At 39.0% G+C, this 14295-nt stretch overlaps 1 protein-coding gene across 2 annotated transcripts in view; it reads left to right on the top strand.

Moving 5' to 3' along the window:
* The window catches only part of ATP7A (ATPase copper transporting alpha), a 62340-nt gene that overhangs the window by 29971 nt on the left and 18074 nt on the right, over positions 1 to 14295 (top strand). For both annotated transcript variants that reach the window (XM_045030323.1, XM_045030322.1), the window contains 7 exons: positions 956 to 1445; positions 2596 to 3333; positions 8664 to 8885; positions 10714 to 10874; positions 12511 to 12672; positions 13460 to 13536; positions 13754 to 13979. In XM_045030323.1, coding sequence (XP_044886258.1) covers positions 956 to 1445; positions 2596 to 3333; positions 8664 to 8885; positions 10714 to 10874; positions 12511 to 12672; positions 13460 to 13536; positions 13754 to 13979 — 2076 coding nt within the window. The remainder of the gene's footprint in view (positions 1 to 955; positions 1446 to 2595; positions 3334 to 8663; positions 8886 to 10713; positions 10875 to 12510; positions 12673 to 13459; positions 13537 to 13753; positions 13980 to 14295) is intronic.

Below are 14295 nucleotides of genomic sequence, written 5' to 3'. Positions count from 1 at the left end.
AAATCCAAAGGCCAAATGATACTTATACAGTTGCTCTAAATAATAAGCAATTTACTACATACAAACAGTAACAAAACATTTATAAGCATTTGATCCAGATACTTACAAATGGGCTACACCCAGGAGCACTTAGCAGAGCTGATGTGTGGGAGGGCGGGGGAAGTGCCATGCAGGGGCATGTGCCCCTCCCCATTTGCTGCTTGGCTTGTACTGAACATGCTCGCATGGACTGAGCATGCACAGTAACACTGCTAAGTGGCTGCCCTCACTCTGCCACCTCACTGTTGGCAGGCATGGGTCATCTCTGGTGCTTAAACCTATATTGGTCGGCTCCAGCATGGTTAGGCAGGTATTAGCAATGGACCCTTTAAGAGTTTACTTTTTTATACTCTTCAGCAGAAAAATGATGTCATTGCCAATTTTTGACTTCAGCTAAAAACCAATCTGAGACAGTTCACCCTTATTTCCAGTCTTAACCCAGATAAGACTGACAAGGCCATTCCCCCTTCCGAAGGCCATTCTTCCCTATCTCCTCCCCTTCTTGTGGACCAACAGTTTTTCCACTGCACCTGGGTTCACATAAGCTTTAACACTGGTATGTGGTTGGGAAGGCCATGTTGCCTCATTTTAAGACAGATACTTTGTCTTATTTAAAACCATCTGCAGTCACCCCTATCGGTTAGAGGCATTTTTTTTAACAACTTTCCCTTATCTCATTAGTTATTCTTTGAATCGGACATCCTCCCTATTCCATTCCTTCTGGTGTTACTATTTTCAAGGCCTTCCTTCTACTTGTTAATCAGGGCCTTTCTTTACAACATGTATATATTTCCTTAACTGAACTTAAGATAACTCTAATGCTTGAATGTCATGCTTATCCTACAGTAGATAAAACTATTTGATATTAAACTAGCGGGTGGTATTCACTCTAAGTCATTTTTTTTCCCTCTTCAAGGTATCTCTAGAAGGAAAGAATGCAACCATTATCTATGACCCCAGACTCCAGTCTCCAGACTCCCTTCAGGAAGTGATAGTTGATATGGGATTTGATGCTACCCTGGCTGATTCAGACCCACAACCTGTTTTACTTGACACTACTTTTCTAACCATTCCTACTCAGTCACATGTAACATGTGAACAGATCTGTAACACCCTACTAAAGAACAAAGGTATCTTGAATGTTAAAATTTCCTCTGACCAAAAAACTGCAGTTGTGACATTCATTTCTTCCATTATAAATGGCAACCAGATTATTCAAATGGTGCCAGGCATAGATTTAAATACTGCAGCACCAGAGAAGACATCAGGGACTGGTGAAGATTACAATTGGTCCCAAGCATGTGATGTTGTGCTAAGGATGAAGGTAGAGGGGATGACCTGCCATTCTTGCACCAGCACCATAGAAGGAAAAATTGGCAAATTGCAAGGGGTACAGCGGATTAAAGGTAATGCCTTATTTTAATTTTACATGTAGATTGTTAATTGATTATGCTGTCCTTTTTTCATATCTGTTGATGCGATCTGTCATGAAGCTAGGTGGTTCAGTAGGATGATTCACCTGTGTATCAGTGGATACCCAGTTCCATGTTTTAGAGCAGTGGTTCTCAAAGCCCCCATTGGCTTGGAGCGGTGAACTGCGGCCAGAGGGAGCTGCGATCGGCCAAACCTGGGGATGCGGCAGGTAAACAAACCGGCCCAGCCCACCAGGGGCTTTCCCTGAACAAGTGGCGGACCGGCTTTGAGAACCAGTGTTTTAGAGCACAAGTGAAAATGAGTTTCTAACTGATTCCAGTTTCTAACAGGAACATTCTAGTCTCTTTCACTTCCCCAATGACCGAACACTTGCCTACTTTACAAAACCATTTTGCAGTTTGGTACAGTGCATCATCTCTGCCCAGGAGACTGCCAGGCCTAGAGACAACAGGATTCAAATTAGTATTGAAGTTGATTGACAGTGTCATAAAGAAAATAACCCAGTGTCTGACCAGGCTATTGGTCTCACATGAATGCTTTACGTTTTGATTGGGACAGGAGTAATAGTGTTCCTTTTTCTTTTATAGCTCTAATTATATCTAACTTTTCTTTTCCATCTAACCTTAAATAACTAATAATGGTTTATGTAAGGTAGTGTCGTAAATGGAGATGGCAGAAACACCTAATTAATTGTCTATAACATAAAGAAAATGACTTGGGGGGTCTATGATAGAAGAGTTTGTTTAGCATTAATGTAAGAAATAACTAACATACTGCTGGGCAAGGCATGAACTTTCTAGGAAAAGGTCAAAAAATGAGGCAACAGGAGATTAAGACCTGTTGCAGTATTAGGCACCAAAGGTAGAAAAACTAGATCACTTTGGGTACAGTTTTCAAAAGTACCTAAGTCCCTTTTTCAGTGATTTAAGCACTTAAGAGCCTAAATCCATCGCATTGACTTTCAGTGAGACTTAGTGATTAAATCGCTTTTTGAAAATTTTACCCCATTGACAAGATGCGCTGCTCATAGGACTCTGTTTGGTCAGTGATATTTAAATGAAATGTTATGAGGAGAGGATGGGGAGCAAAGACACTAATACATTTTTCTGTTTTAATTTTTAGTCTCCCTAGACAATCAGGAAGCTGTTATTGTGTATCAGCCTCATCTAATTACAGCAGAGGAAATAAAAAACCAAATTGAAGCTGCAGGTTTCACAGCATTTATCAAAAAACAGCCCAAACCCATCAAGCTGGGTGTTATTGATGTGGAGCGTTTAAAGAATACCCAAACCAAATCTTCAGAGGGAACCCTTCAAAATAGTCCAAAGCATATTAATGACTTAAAGGCCATTGTTTTCAGAGTCGATGGCATGCACTGCAATTCGTGTGTCTTGAATATCCAGAGCAGCATATCAGCACTCCCATCTGTAGCAAGCATAGTAGTTTCTTTAGAGAAGAAAACAGCTACTGTAAAGTACGACCCAGACTTCATCAGCATAGATGAACTGAGAAGAGCCATAGAGGCAGTATCACCAGGGACGTTTAAAGTCAGTCTTCCTGATGAATATGAAAACGTCGAGCTTTTCAGCGCACAGATATCTCCAGTGAAATCTTCTCAGACAGCTTTAAACAGCACCAACCAGTCCGTTACTCAAGTTACTGTGGTAAATATTGAGGGAATGACTTGTAATTCTTGTGTGCAATCTATTGAGGGAGTCATTTCCCGAAAGCCAGGTGTAAAATCAGTATGTGTGTCTCTTGTGAATCATAATGGGACTATAAAATATGATCCTCTCCTAACTTGTCCAGAAGACTTAAAATCTGCAATAGAGGACATGGGATTTGATGCTTCCTTATCAGGTAATGGCAAACTACATTTTTTTGTACTGAGTTTGTATGACTAATTCACTTCCCTTTAGCATATCATACTGCCTAGAATTAAATGTACAGAAATATGGGGGTACAGACTCAATTTGCTGAATGAGGTATTATCTATATAATTATTTTTCATGCTACTGGGATTGTACATGTGAAGACCCACCCCTGTAGTGTTGAGACTCATTTCCTTAGTCCTCTGGATTAATTGAAGATGATTAACTCAAGATGCCTAAGACAATTTCCCCCTCATTTCATGCTATAAGTATTTTGTTGCTGTCTATCTTTAATGGGATGAATATGGGGGATGGGGAGAGTCCTTTGGACTTCACTAACAAAAATGTTGACAAATAGTAGAGAATTCAGAGAAAACAAAAATGACTCTGTGGCGGATGGGTTAGAAGAGCTCTGTATGAATCACTTGGCAAAACAATGGCTAGTGAGACATAGGCATAACTGTCTACTAGTATTGAAATGTTGTAAACATCAGGGAGGAAAAGGAATTATTTAGGGTGGCCCAAGGAATTCATTAAATATTATCTCGTTACTGTGGTGATTGGCACCCCTTTATATGTGAAATGGGAAGACATGTTTAACTAGGAGTAATGAGATGAAATTATGGGAGAGAATTTAGGCTGACTATCAGTAAAAAGAGATGCTGCTCAATGGAAGGGTTGGAAGCCCCATAGCCTGAATCACTAGGGCTAGAGAAAACACTGACAAACATACTATAGGTAACAATTATTCTTCAGAGGTAGGGAGATGAGACTAGATGGCCATCTCTAGTTCCAGTGATTCTTTCAACCAGCTCCTGTGTGTTACTCAAGAGTAAGTAAAAAATATTCTCCTTTTATAGTCTCCAGAAGGAACTTCTATAGGAAGCAATTGCTCATGGTGTTGAGAGAGCCTATTTACACTGCAAAGACTTTCACACATGCTTAATTTTACACATTGTGTGAGGTCAGTGGAACTCTTCACAGTATGTAAAGTTAAACTTTGGGGAGGGATAGCTCAGTGGTTTGAGCATTGGCCTGCTAAACCCAGGGTTGTGAGTTCAATCCTTGAGGGGGCCATTTCAGGATCGGGGGCAAAAATCTGTCTGGGGATTGGTCCTGCTTTGATGACCTCCTGAGGTCCCTTCCAACCCTGATATTCTATTCTAAACTCATGCATACATTTTTGCAAGATTGTGGCCTTAAATGTTTGTCCTGTTTATATTTGGAGTAGTTGTACTCACTGTAACCATCCATATTTCTGACTTGTGGTGCTCTCTGCCTAAAAAATCTTTTGATATTCTAGGGAATCTTTTCTGTACAGGACTGCTCCCCAACCCCTATGACCTAATCCATCATTTCTATACAGTGTGCAGAAATTAAATTATCCATTGATTCTTGGGAGGAAGGAAATCCTGAATGCTAATTCCATCCTTGCCACTTGTTTGCTGTGTGACTTTCGCCACTCCTCTTAACTTCATCTCTTTCACCATTTGTAAAAATGGGGTTAATAATACTAACTCCATCTTAATTAACGTTATACAGCAGGTGGAACAAGTAAAGTGCTAAATATTATCCTACCATATCTAGGCAATGCCAGCTATATCAAATGCCAATTTTGTCTTTTAAAGATAAAATGAGAGAGAGTTGCTATAAATGTTATGCTAAATTGGCAAGGAGTGTGGTTCTGTTATATATCAACAGTGTATGACTGTGTCAATAACACATTTACCTGATCAGATTGCAATATGTTAAGTCTGTAGCATCTCTCATCTGGAATAATGCATAATGCTACTGTTTTAGTTCATGGGTACCTCTGTAAAATTAGAAGTGGCTATTAATTTTTGTAATGTCTGTTGAAGATTTATTATTATTCGTATTATGGTGATGCCTAGAAACGGCAATCAGTCTTCAGGTCCCAAGTACCAGTGCCACATTCTGGAGTGCAATCCAGACCTGTGAGGGGTTGTCATCCGCTGCCCTGTAACCTTGGGTGCTTCACAATGCTCTGCGACTGTCGCTCCCAACCTGGGCCTCTTACAAACAATCTACAAGCATGCAGATCACATCCTGAGGGTCTGTGTGCTAGACAGCCCTGGTTCAGCAGCTCTAACCCCAGCAATCTGTCTACAGCCCCACTCTGGGTCCCGCCAGTCTTGGTTACTACTTGCAGGTTAACTCCACCACACTCTCTGTCCCAGATTTTCCCAAAACCATGTACTCTGTAATGTCCACCGTTCTCCTGGACAGTTCAGAGAAATATATGCTTGGTTTGTTCCTCTAAATACACAAAATCAAATCATAGCTTATTAACTTAATTGGGGTAAATACAGCCTTCCCTTTAAACACAGCATAGAGATGGTTTATAATAATAATAAAACAAATTGATTAACAATGGTACATATGCTAAGTGAAAGGAATAAAGTTAGAAATGATTACAAGCAAATAAAAGTGAAAAAGCTCATCTAAAAGTCTAAAACTTAATCTAACAAAATACAGGCTTTGTTCAAGACAGTTTCTCTCACCAGTTATTTTTCTTTCCAGCCATGGCTGACTTTCCCTCAGGCAGGACCTTTCACAAAAGTACAAGTTCCCTTATCTTCATAGGTAAAAGATCTTTGCCTAAGAAGGTTTCTCACCTATATTCAGTTCCAGAGACTTCAACCCCCTCTTGGTTGAAGGACCCATCTTTCTCAGCTTGCTAGAGCTCTGTTCCCTTTTGTCTGTCTTGTGATGGACGCCGAAGATGGCTTCTGTTCTTGAGAGTTCAATGACCTTGCTTCACGAGGTAGGAAGTCCTTGTACATTCAGCTTGCTATGTTCACCAAGAAGCTGACCTCATGCTGTTCTTCCCTTCCTATCCCCCATATGTAAATGGGGTTTCCATTGTTTTGATTCTACCATACTTAATTTACATAGGAGACAGGCAAATAGCTGCCCTGACTCTTGTCTGGGTGGGAACTGTTCCTTCCCTTGTTCGGCCACACGCTTAAAAACATAATATCAAAGAGCATTCATAATTCCTTCTATAATATTTGTCACGCCTGCTGGAAGTAGCTCATGACTTTGAGTGCCTACTTCAGGGCAGACTGTCAAAAACAAGGCAGGTACCCCAACTGATGATGTGTTCTATAATTAGATTTCACCAGGCCAGTAACAAATATTAACTCTTGGATCACTGCTACAGTCTTACCATGGAGTAACAAACAGTCCCGATAGACTCTCCAGTCTATCTTGCTGCTCAGATAAACTGGACTTAGTGATAAATGATCACTTACGCCAAAAGTCTCACAGTATTCAAGTTGCTTCCAGACCCAAGAGACCAGTCACTTAACCCAGATCAATTGATACCTTAGATCTTACACCAAAGACAATGTCAGTAGCCAATACTGTAATAAACTATCTACAGGTTTATTGACTAGAAAAAGAAACTAGAGTTATTTACAGGTTAAAGAAAGCAAAGATATACATACAAATGAGTTACCATCTAAATCCAAAGAGTGACAGAGTTGTAGTAATCTGTCAATTCAAAGTGTCTTTCATGGCCAACCCAGGAGGCAGCCCCTGGGGATTTGTGACTTTAGTTTGGTGTCTCTAGCCCAGTCAGAGTTCAAACAGAGCAGAGATGGAAAATTTTCCTGTCACTTTGCTTTATTTCCTTCATTCAGCTTCCAAGTCCACAGGACGAGCTTCCTTGACATAACATTTCCAAGGTGCGATAGAGCCACTAAATAATCCTTTGTATTGTGATGTTCCTTGATGGTCATATGATTTTGATAGTCCTTCTGGATGGGCAGTGGAGACAATTCCTGTGCCTGGGTTCAAAAGTTCAGAGCAAACATGTTCAAAGTTATAAAGCAAAATTTACATATTTTCTTATAGCATGGAATACAGAGGTTACAAGCGAAATTAATGCATGCAGCAACTTACAAGCATTTCATAGAGTCTAAACACATTCTCATAAGACTAATACTTATTCTGAGCAAAACTAATCTGATCTCCAGCTACAAGGGTATCAGTTCTTATCTAATGTTTGCAGCCTGGGCAAGAGTTGGCATCAGGCTTGCCAGCATCACTATGTTAGTACATATATATCACAAGGATATTAATCACCAGTGTGTAGTCATTAGCTTTCAGAAAAGACCTCACTCTATACACTTTTATAGTACAATAATATTGTATATACTCAGTTGCTGATCACTTGAGGCTCAGATCCCTGCATTTGTAGACCAGTAAATGGATTCTACTGAAAAGTAAAAACCCACACCAAGCATCTCTATCCTGCTGGGTGTAAATGCCATGCTGTCTTCTCCCCCACTTGTTAATCTGAGTTTTGCTTCTATCCTTGTTAGCTTCATGGGTCTGTTTACTGCTTATATATAAATTGAGGTAAACACACATTCCTTTGTTTAGGATAGATTTGTTTAACAACTCCCCCGATATACTTGGCTTGAACACATTCTAGTTATCATTTCAGCTTATGTCCATAAGTCTTAATACCCACCATGTACATACAGGATACAAGATTATTAATGATCAGTGAGTTACTAGTTTTCAAATCATACAAAATATACCTTAAGAGGTATTAAGATTATTACCATAGTGGGTAAGGTGTAAATACAGCGGTGCTTGGTGTCACAACTAGGGCAGGTCTATATTTAAAACAGAGCAATGGCGCCACTTCAGTGAAAACGCTACCTACGCCGATGGGAGGGCTTCTCCCGTCCATGTAGGTACTCCAACTCTGCGAGGTGGTAGCTATGTCGGTGGGAGAAGCCCATCCTGTCAACCTAGCACTGTCTATACCAGGGGTCAAGTCATTTTAACTGTATTGCTCAAGAAGGTACATTTTTCACACCCTTGAGCGATGTAGTTATACTGACCTAATTTCCTAATATAGACCTGGCCTGAGTACTGTTCAGACATATAACAAGGAGTTATTCCTTGCCCCAGAAAGCTCATCATCTACATAACAGACAGGATACTACAGAAGGACAAAACAGATAAAGATGATGGGGGAGGTTGAGTAAAAAGGGTAATGAAATGAGCACAGTTGAGCAGAAAAACAGAAGTCACAGTTTCAGTTGCCTAATCAATATCTCAGGGAGTGATTTCCAGGCAGCAGAGCAGAGGTAGGCTTAGCTATTTGACTTAGCACCCACAGAACAAATACATGCATCTTTCTGATAAGCTGAGTGCAGTTCTGCTTCTCAGGAATACTACAGTAATGTGCACTCATGTTATGTTGTGTCTGGGTCATAACTCATTTCAGGGGTTGTTAATAAATTCATGATTTGTGTTGTCTTTTTTCCCACCCCCCAGCAAACACAGAACCATTGGTATTAATAACTCAGCCTTCACTGGAAGTGTCGTTAGATTCTCAAGATAATATGCTTTACCAAACAGCACTGCACTCCAAAGTGTCACCAGTCCATGATGATAAACAGGAGGCAAAGACTCCATCGAAGTGTTACATCCAGGTCACTGGCATGACCTGTGCTTCCTGCGTGGCAAATATTGAGAGAAATTTGAGAAGAGAAGATGGTGAGATATACTTCAGTAAAACCTGTTAAATCTCTAGCCAGGTTTTAGAGATGCCTTTGCAGCTGTTGTAGTGGAATTTTAACATGGGGTTAGAGAGAGAAACAACCACCGTTGAATTTTGATTGTTTTACAGTGTACATCCTACACAATCTTGCTTTACTGGATGTAAAGTATGTGGCCCTGCACACTAACGATATAGCTCCGTTGCCACACTTGATAGATCCTACTCTAAATTGCCTTGGCAGGAGTGGAATTATAGCACTCAAAGGATTAAACACATTGTAAAATCAACTTTCAGATTTCTAGGGAGATTAAAACAAAGTTTTATAGGCTGCAGCCCCAAAGCACTAGGGAGAGCATAGAGGGTAACATAAAGTTGAAGCATCTCATTTCATCAGTACATCACTCCCCTGTGCATTGGGGCTGCAGCTTATAAAACTCTGATCTCCTACTCACTCCTAGGTACATACCCACTGTTTGCCTGTCCCACCCATAGCATGGTATTAGTTAGCATTCAGCATGTGCAACACATTGACAATGTACAATACAGAGAGTCTCCTGCACTTTGAGCATAAACCAGTTAGTGACGTGGATCTTTAATCTTTAAAAACTCTGGTCAGTACAGAATGAATTGTTTCAACTTTTTAGCAGGGCAAGTAATTTCTTTTAAAATGACACTCATTTCTCCATTTTTTTTTTGTATTCTCTCTATCATTGCCCTCTTAGAAGCTAGACAATTGCATTTTGTTTGTTCAGCCACACTTAAAACTCTTTCCAGATTTTCCACTCAGTGTTAGCTAACTCCCCACATTATGTAGACAAGCCCATATTGAGGCCAACTTAACCATACTTTTCCTGCTTTACTTCCTTGTTGTAATCACTTTCTCCCCTTCCCTCCTCCCCGCCTTGGGTCATCAGTGGGGATGGAACCCAGGGCCCCTGGAACTAAAAGCAATGAGCTGTTACTGTTTGACCCAAAGGACAATATAGACCTGGTAACTTGGAGGCATTGGCAGACTCATATAAACTATTTGTGGTCTAGCAAGTAGGGAAGGATAAAGAGTCAAGCTCTTACACTGTTACATGATCATAAATGTAATTCATAATTATGACCATAATTCTGTGCTCCCTCTGCTGACAGGATGAGGTGCTCTGCAGAAGCAAAATATTGCAGAGTCAAATAACAATGGCAAATGAAGGCTATACTTCATCAGTTTAAAATAATGTGAAAGCTGGACAAATCTTGGACTATTTGATGCTTTAATCCTTCGGTGCTGTGAGAAACTGGTAGAGAAAATTCTTTCGTTCTGTGTTTGACAGGACTGTGTGTTTAGTTCATTTCTCTTTCTCAATCAGTTTATTTCTTATAGAAAAGGCCTTTAGAAATACAAATACTGGGGAGCCCTAAAACCCTTACTTACAAAGTGTGTTTCTTAAATTTCTTAAAAGGAGCTTTGGGGGGAAAATTGAGGAGTTTTAGAGCCCCCTTAATGTATCATAAACTGGATTTTTTTTTTAAATTAACCAGTTTAAATAAATAGTAAATCTGTCATTGCCCTCAGTTTCGCTCATCTTCCTTTACCTCTAGACTTAGATTCTTCAAGTACACATGTTCTCTCAGAGCCTACCTTTTGTTGTTTGTTCTGAAAGTGTCCCCACAGTATGCTACGTGCAGGCTACCTGTTTCACAGTTTTAGTGAATGTGGGTAATTGATAGCCTCATGTAATATGGTGATTGAGGTACAGTATGTTTACAAAACTAAATGTGTTTGCACATTGTTCTAATACAATGTTTAATTAACTGTACTTTCTGGTTGTATATTTCTAGGAATATGTTCTGTGCTTGTTGCTCTAATGGCAGGGAAGGCAGAAGTGAGGTATGACCCTGCTATCATACAGCCGTCAGTCATAGCAGATCTAATCCGTGAATTGGGATTTGGAGCTACTGTTATGGAAAACTATGATGGGGATGGAATTCTAGAACTTGTTGTAAGCAGATCATTTTAATAAATAAAACCATATCAGTCATGTATAGCTGTTCAATGTGCATGTGTAATGTTTTTACTTCCTAGAAAGCTTTCCATACAGATAGGATTGTCTGATTTAAAGAAAAATAGGTATTTGTAAGTGTGTGGCTGCATTTGGCTGTTATAATTTAGATAAAATCTGTAGTTAAAAGGACATTGTAAACTTCTTTATAGATTGATTAAAAGATACATTCAGGATTCTAATAAAGCACCTTTAAATAGTACAGAATTTAAAAATACTTTAAAAAATTTAAGAGTTCTTATGTTCCTCTGTTGATGTTTATAGGGGACTTATGGGAAGATCTGAGAATAGCAACACAAGACATGATTTTACATAGGTCTCTCTGTCTTAATGGCACCCATTATCAATAGTACTTGAATGCCTCACAATTCTTAATGTATTTATTCTAACAACACTCCTGTGATATACAGAAATAAAGTTATCCCCATTTAAAAAGCTTGCCCAAGGTCACACAGGAAGCACCAGGGAACTGAACCTAGGTCTCTTTAATCCCAGGCTGGCGTTTTAGTCGATGGACCATCCTTCCTCTCCAGTTGCCTCTTCCCCACCTTCTTTTCCATGCATACTCCTGCTTGTTGCATGTGTCCTCTTCTGTGTCAATTCCAGCTTTGCTGTTATTGGTAAATGTGCTCTTCCAGAGCTTAGGGATAGAGCATGCATGTGAGCACCCCTAGAGCAAGACTTGAGAACGATGTCATCATGCTAAGTGTGAGACAGAAAATGTGACTGATCATCAACAAAACAGCTGAAGATAACTTTTCACCCAGTGCAGTCCAATGCACAAACACCTTGGTCTACACTAGGAACTGAGTAAAAAGGGGAAAAATCTTTGTTACAGTAATCTTAAAGATTGCTTTTACCAATAATATTTAGACCGTTTTTAGACGAAAATGTGACTTTCAAATAGAATATCTGCTTCTACAAGGTTAAATGTCAGTGGAAAGCTGTGCACAGGTGGGTGAGAAACAAATGCAATAGTACATGTCAAATAGCAACAAACCTCCCAAATATATGGCAAATGTACCTTTTCCCAGTGTATTCAATTCATGCCTTTTATTGAAAGTTTGGAATATTAGCAAGGACCCAAAAAGCTGAAATGCTGACCTTTGTATCACCTCTTCAGTCTTTTTAAAAATTGTATATTGACTATAAATGGAAAAAGGTAGCATTCAGAATTTTTCTACCTTCTGTGAAGATGTGCAATTTATATGCCTCCACTAGAGACTTTGTTATTGCAATTGATTTGATAAGAAGTTTTCATATACTATGGTGATGGGCAGCAGAATAAAACCTAAAGATAGATGAATATTACAAACTATATGTGGATTTGCTATCCTAGAAATTATGCAAAGATCAAGCCACAGTGCCACCTGCTGGTCAGATAGCTGTATATTCCAAAAGTTTTTTTTGGTGTTTGTTATACCATCTAGGGATGCTATAACATAGATAACAAAAGCACAGTTTATGGTTTCCTAATTTTTCTCAGATTCTCTGTAATAAATGAAAAAGTATTCACTAACATTTTTAAAAAATCAGTTTTTGGTTTTGATAACAGGCAAGAATTTGTGTTTAACAGGTGAGAGGAATGACATGTGCCTCATGTGTACATAAAATAGAATCCACCCTTATGAAGACTAAAGGTGTATTATACAGCTCAGTGGCTCTTGCAACCAACAAAGCACATATTAAATATGATCCTGAGATTGTTGGTCCTCGAGATATTATACAAACAGTAGAGGTAAGTGCTTAGGTGATATTAAACTGTTTCATTGGGCCACTAAAAATCATATAGAATATCCAATATGCTTCCCAGAGTTCTAAACCCTGGAATACAAGAACTCTTGGTATGTAGTGGTTATGGAACAGAGGTATATCAAGGCCAAAATCCTGTCCCCTTTCTCTTCCATCCACTCTTCTCACCATCAGTGTAGAGAAGTCAACATACAGAACAGGTGTTCTGGCAGTAAGGGCAACTCCGTATGCCAGCAGAACAGTACTCCTTGGTAACTTTGTCCATGCCTTGCAAGGAAATGCTGAAAGAGCATTTTAGAACAAATTGAAGCCTAAATCTGACAGCTGTTTCTGAGGTACCTTTTGACATAGAAAGTGAAAGAATGACCTTATAAATGTGCTAATGAAGCAAGCTGAATGCATGGCCTGCTCCCCCAGATAACCTACAAATATCTCTATACAGCACAAGATGTCTTAAAAAAAAGCAAAAAGTAGAAATAAGTTTTATATTGCCCACATCTGTATGTTTCAATTGTCTGTGCCAGTGGGCAAATACCTTTTTCTAGATGCCAGGGAATGGCTTTTGTGTTCTGTAGAGCAGTTAACATGGTATAAATTGTAGAAATATTACATCACAGGTGATATTTACTTGCCTGGACAAAGAAGTACAGCTAAAGGTGTTTTCTGTGCGTGCAGTATTGATGACTTCCTGCAAATCAAGATGAAAGTGTATCTTTTGTGGTGTTTAATTCTCTGTATGGTAAAATCAAATCCTTGATACATTTCTCATCTAGGATTTAGGTTTTGAGACTTCTTTAGTCAAGAAGGACAGATCTGCTAGCCATCTAGACCACAAACAGGAAATAAGGCAGTAAGTATTACTGAGCCTGTTTTAATTTCTATTTAAATGTTCATCTGATTCGTCTTTTAAAATTTGAGGCTGTTTTTGAACCAGAATTGACGTTTTCACAAATTACTTTGTTGGTCTCTGCAGACATTGTAGCTAAAATGTTATCTGTGTGATGATTAATTATCTGTTACTTGTAAAACAAGTCAGACTTTTATTATTATTTTTTTCCTTATCTAAGATGGAAAAGATCTTTTCTTGTGAGTCTCATTTTCTGCATTCCTGTAATGGCGCTGATGATTTACATGATGGTTATGGATAGTCACCTCGCAGATGTTCACCGGCATCGCAACATGAGCAAGGAGGAAATGGAGGCCTATCATTCTTCTATGTTCTTAGAGCGTCAGGTCCTGCCAGGATTGTCTGTAATGAATTTGCTGTCTTTTTTATTGTGTGTCCCTGTTCAGGTAAATAAAAACATGGTGACTTTCAGTTTGCTGTCATTAGAAGTTCACAAATTGAAATTGTCTTTTTATAATGGAACGTTAAAAAAAATTAAGCGCAAAAGATCACTTTGTGAATTTCAATAAGCATTTTGAATCAATGTAACTGTTATGGGGCCTGCTTTCATTGAAATCCGTGGGTGTTTTGACTTCAGTGGGAGCAGGATTGGATCCATCATCTTCTGTATTTTAGCATTGTAATTATTAGTCTTTTTTTTTATTTGAGCTCCCTTGATTTGCAGTAGACTAATTAAATGTTTAATATTTCAGTAGATATGAA

The sequence above is a fragment of the Mauremys mutica genome, chromosome 9, assembly GCF_020497125.1.
Source record: "Mauremys mutica isolate MM-2020 ecotype Southern chromosome 9, ASM2049712v1, whole genome shotgun sequence".
NCBI classification, from domain to species: Eukaryota; Metazoa; Chordata; order Testudines; family Geoemydidae; genus Mauremys; species Mauremys mutica.
This window is presented reverse-complemented; position numbering and strand designations above follow the sequence as displayed.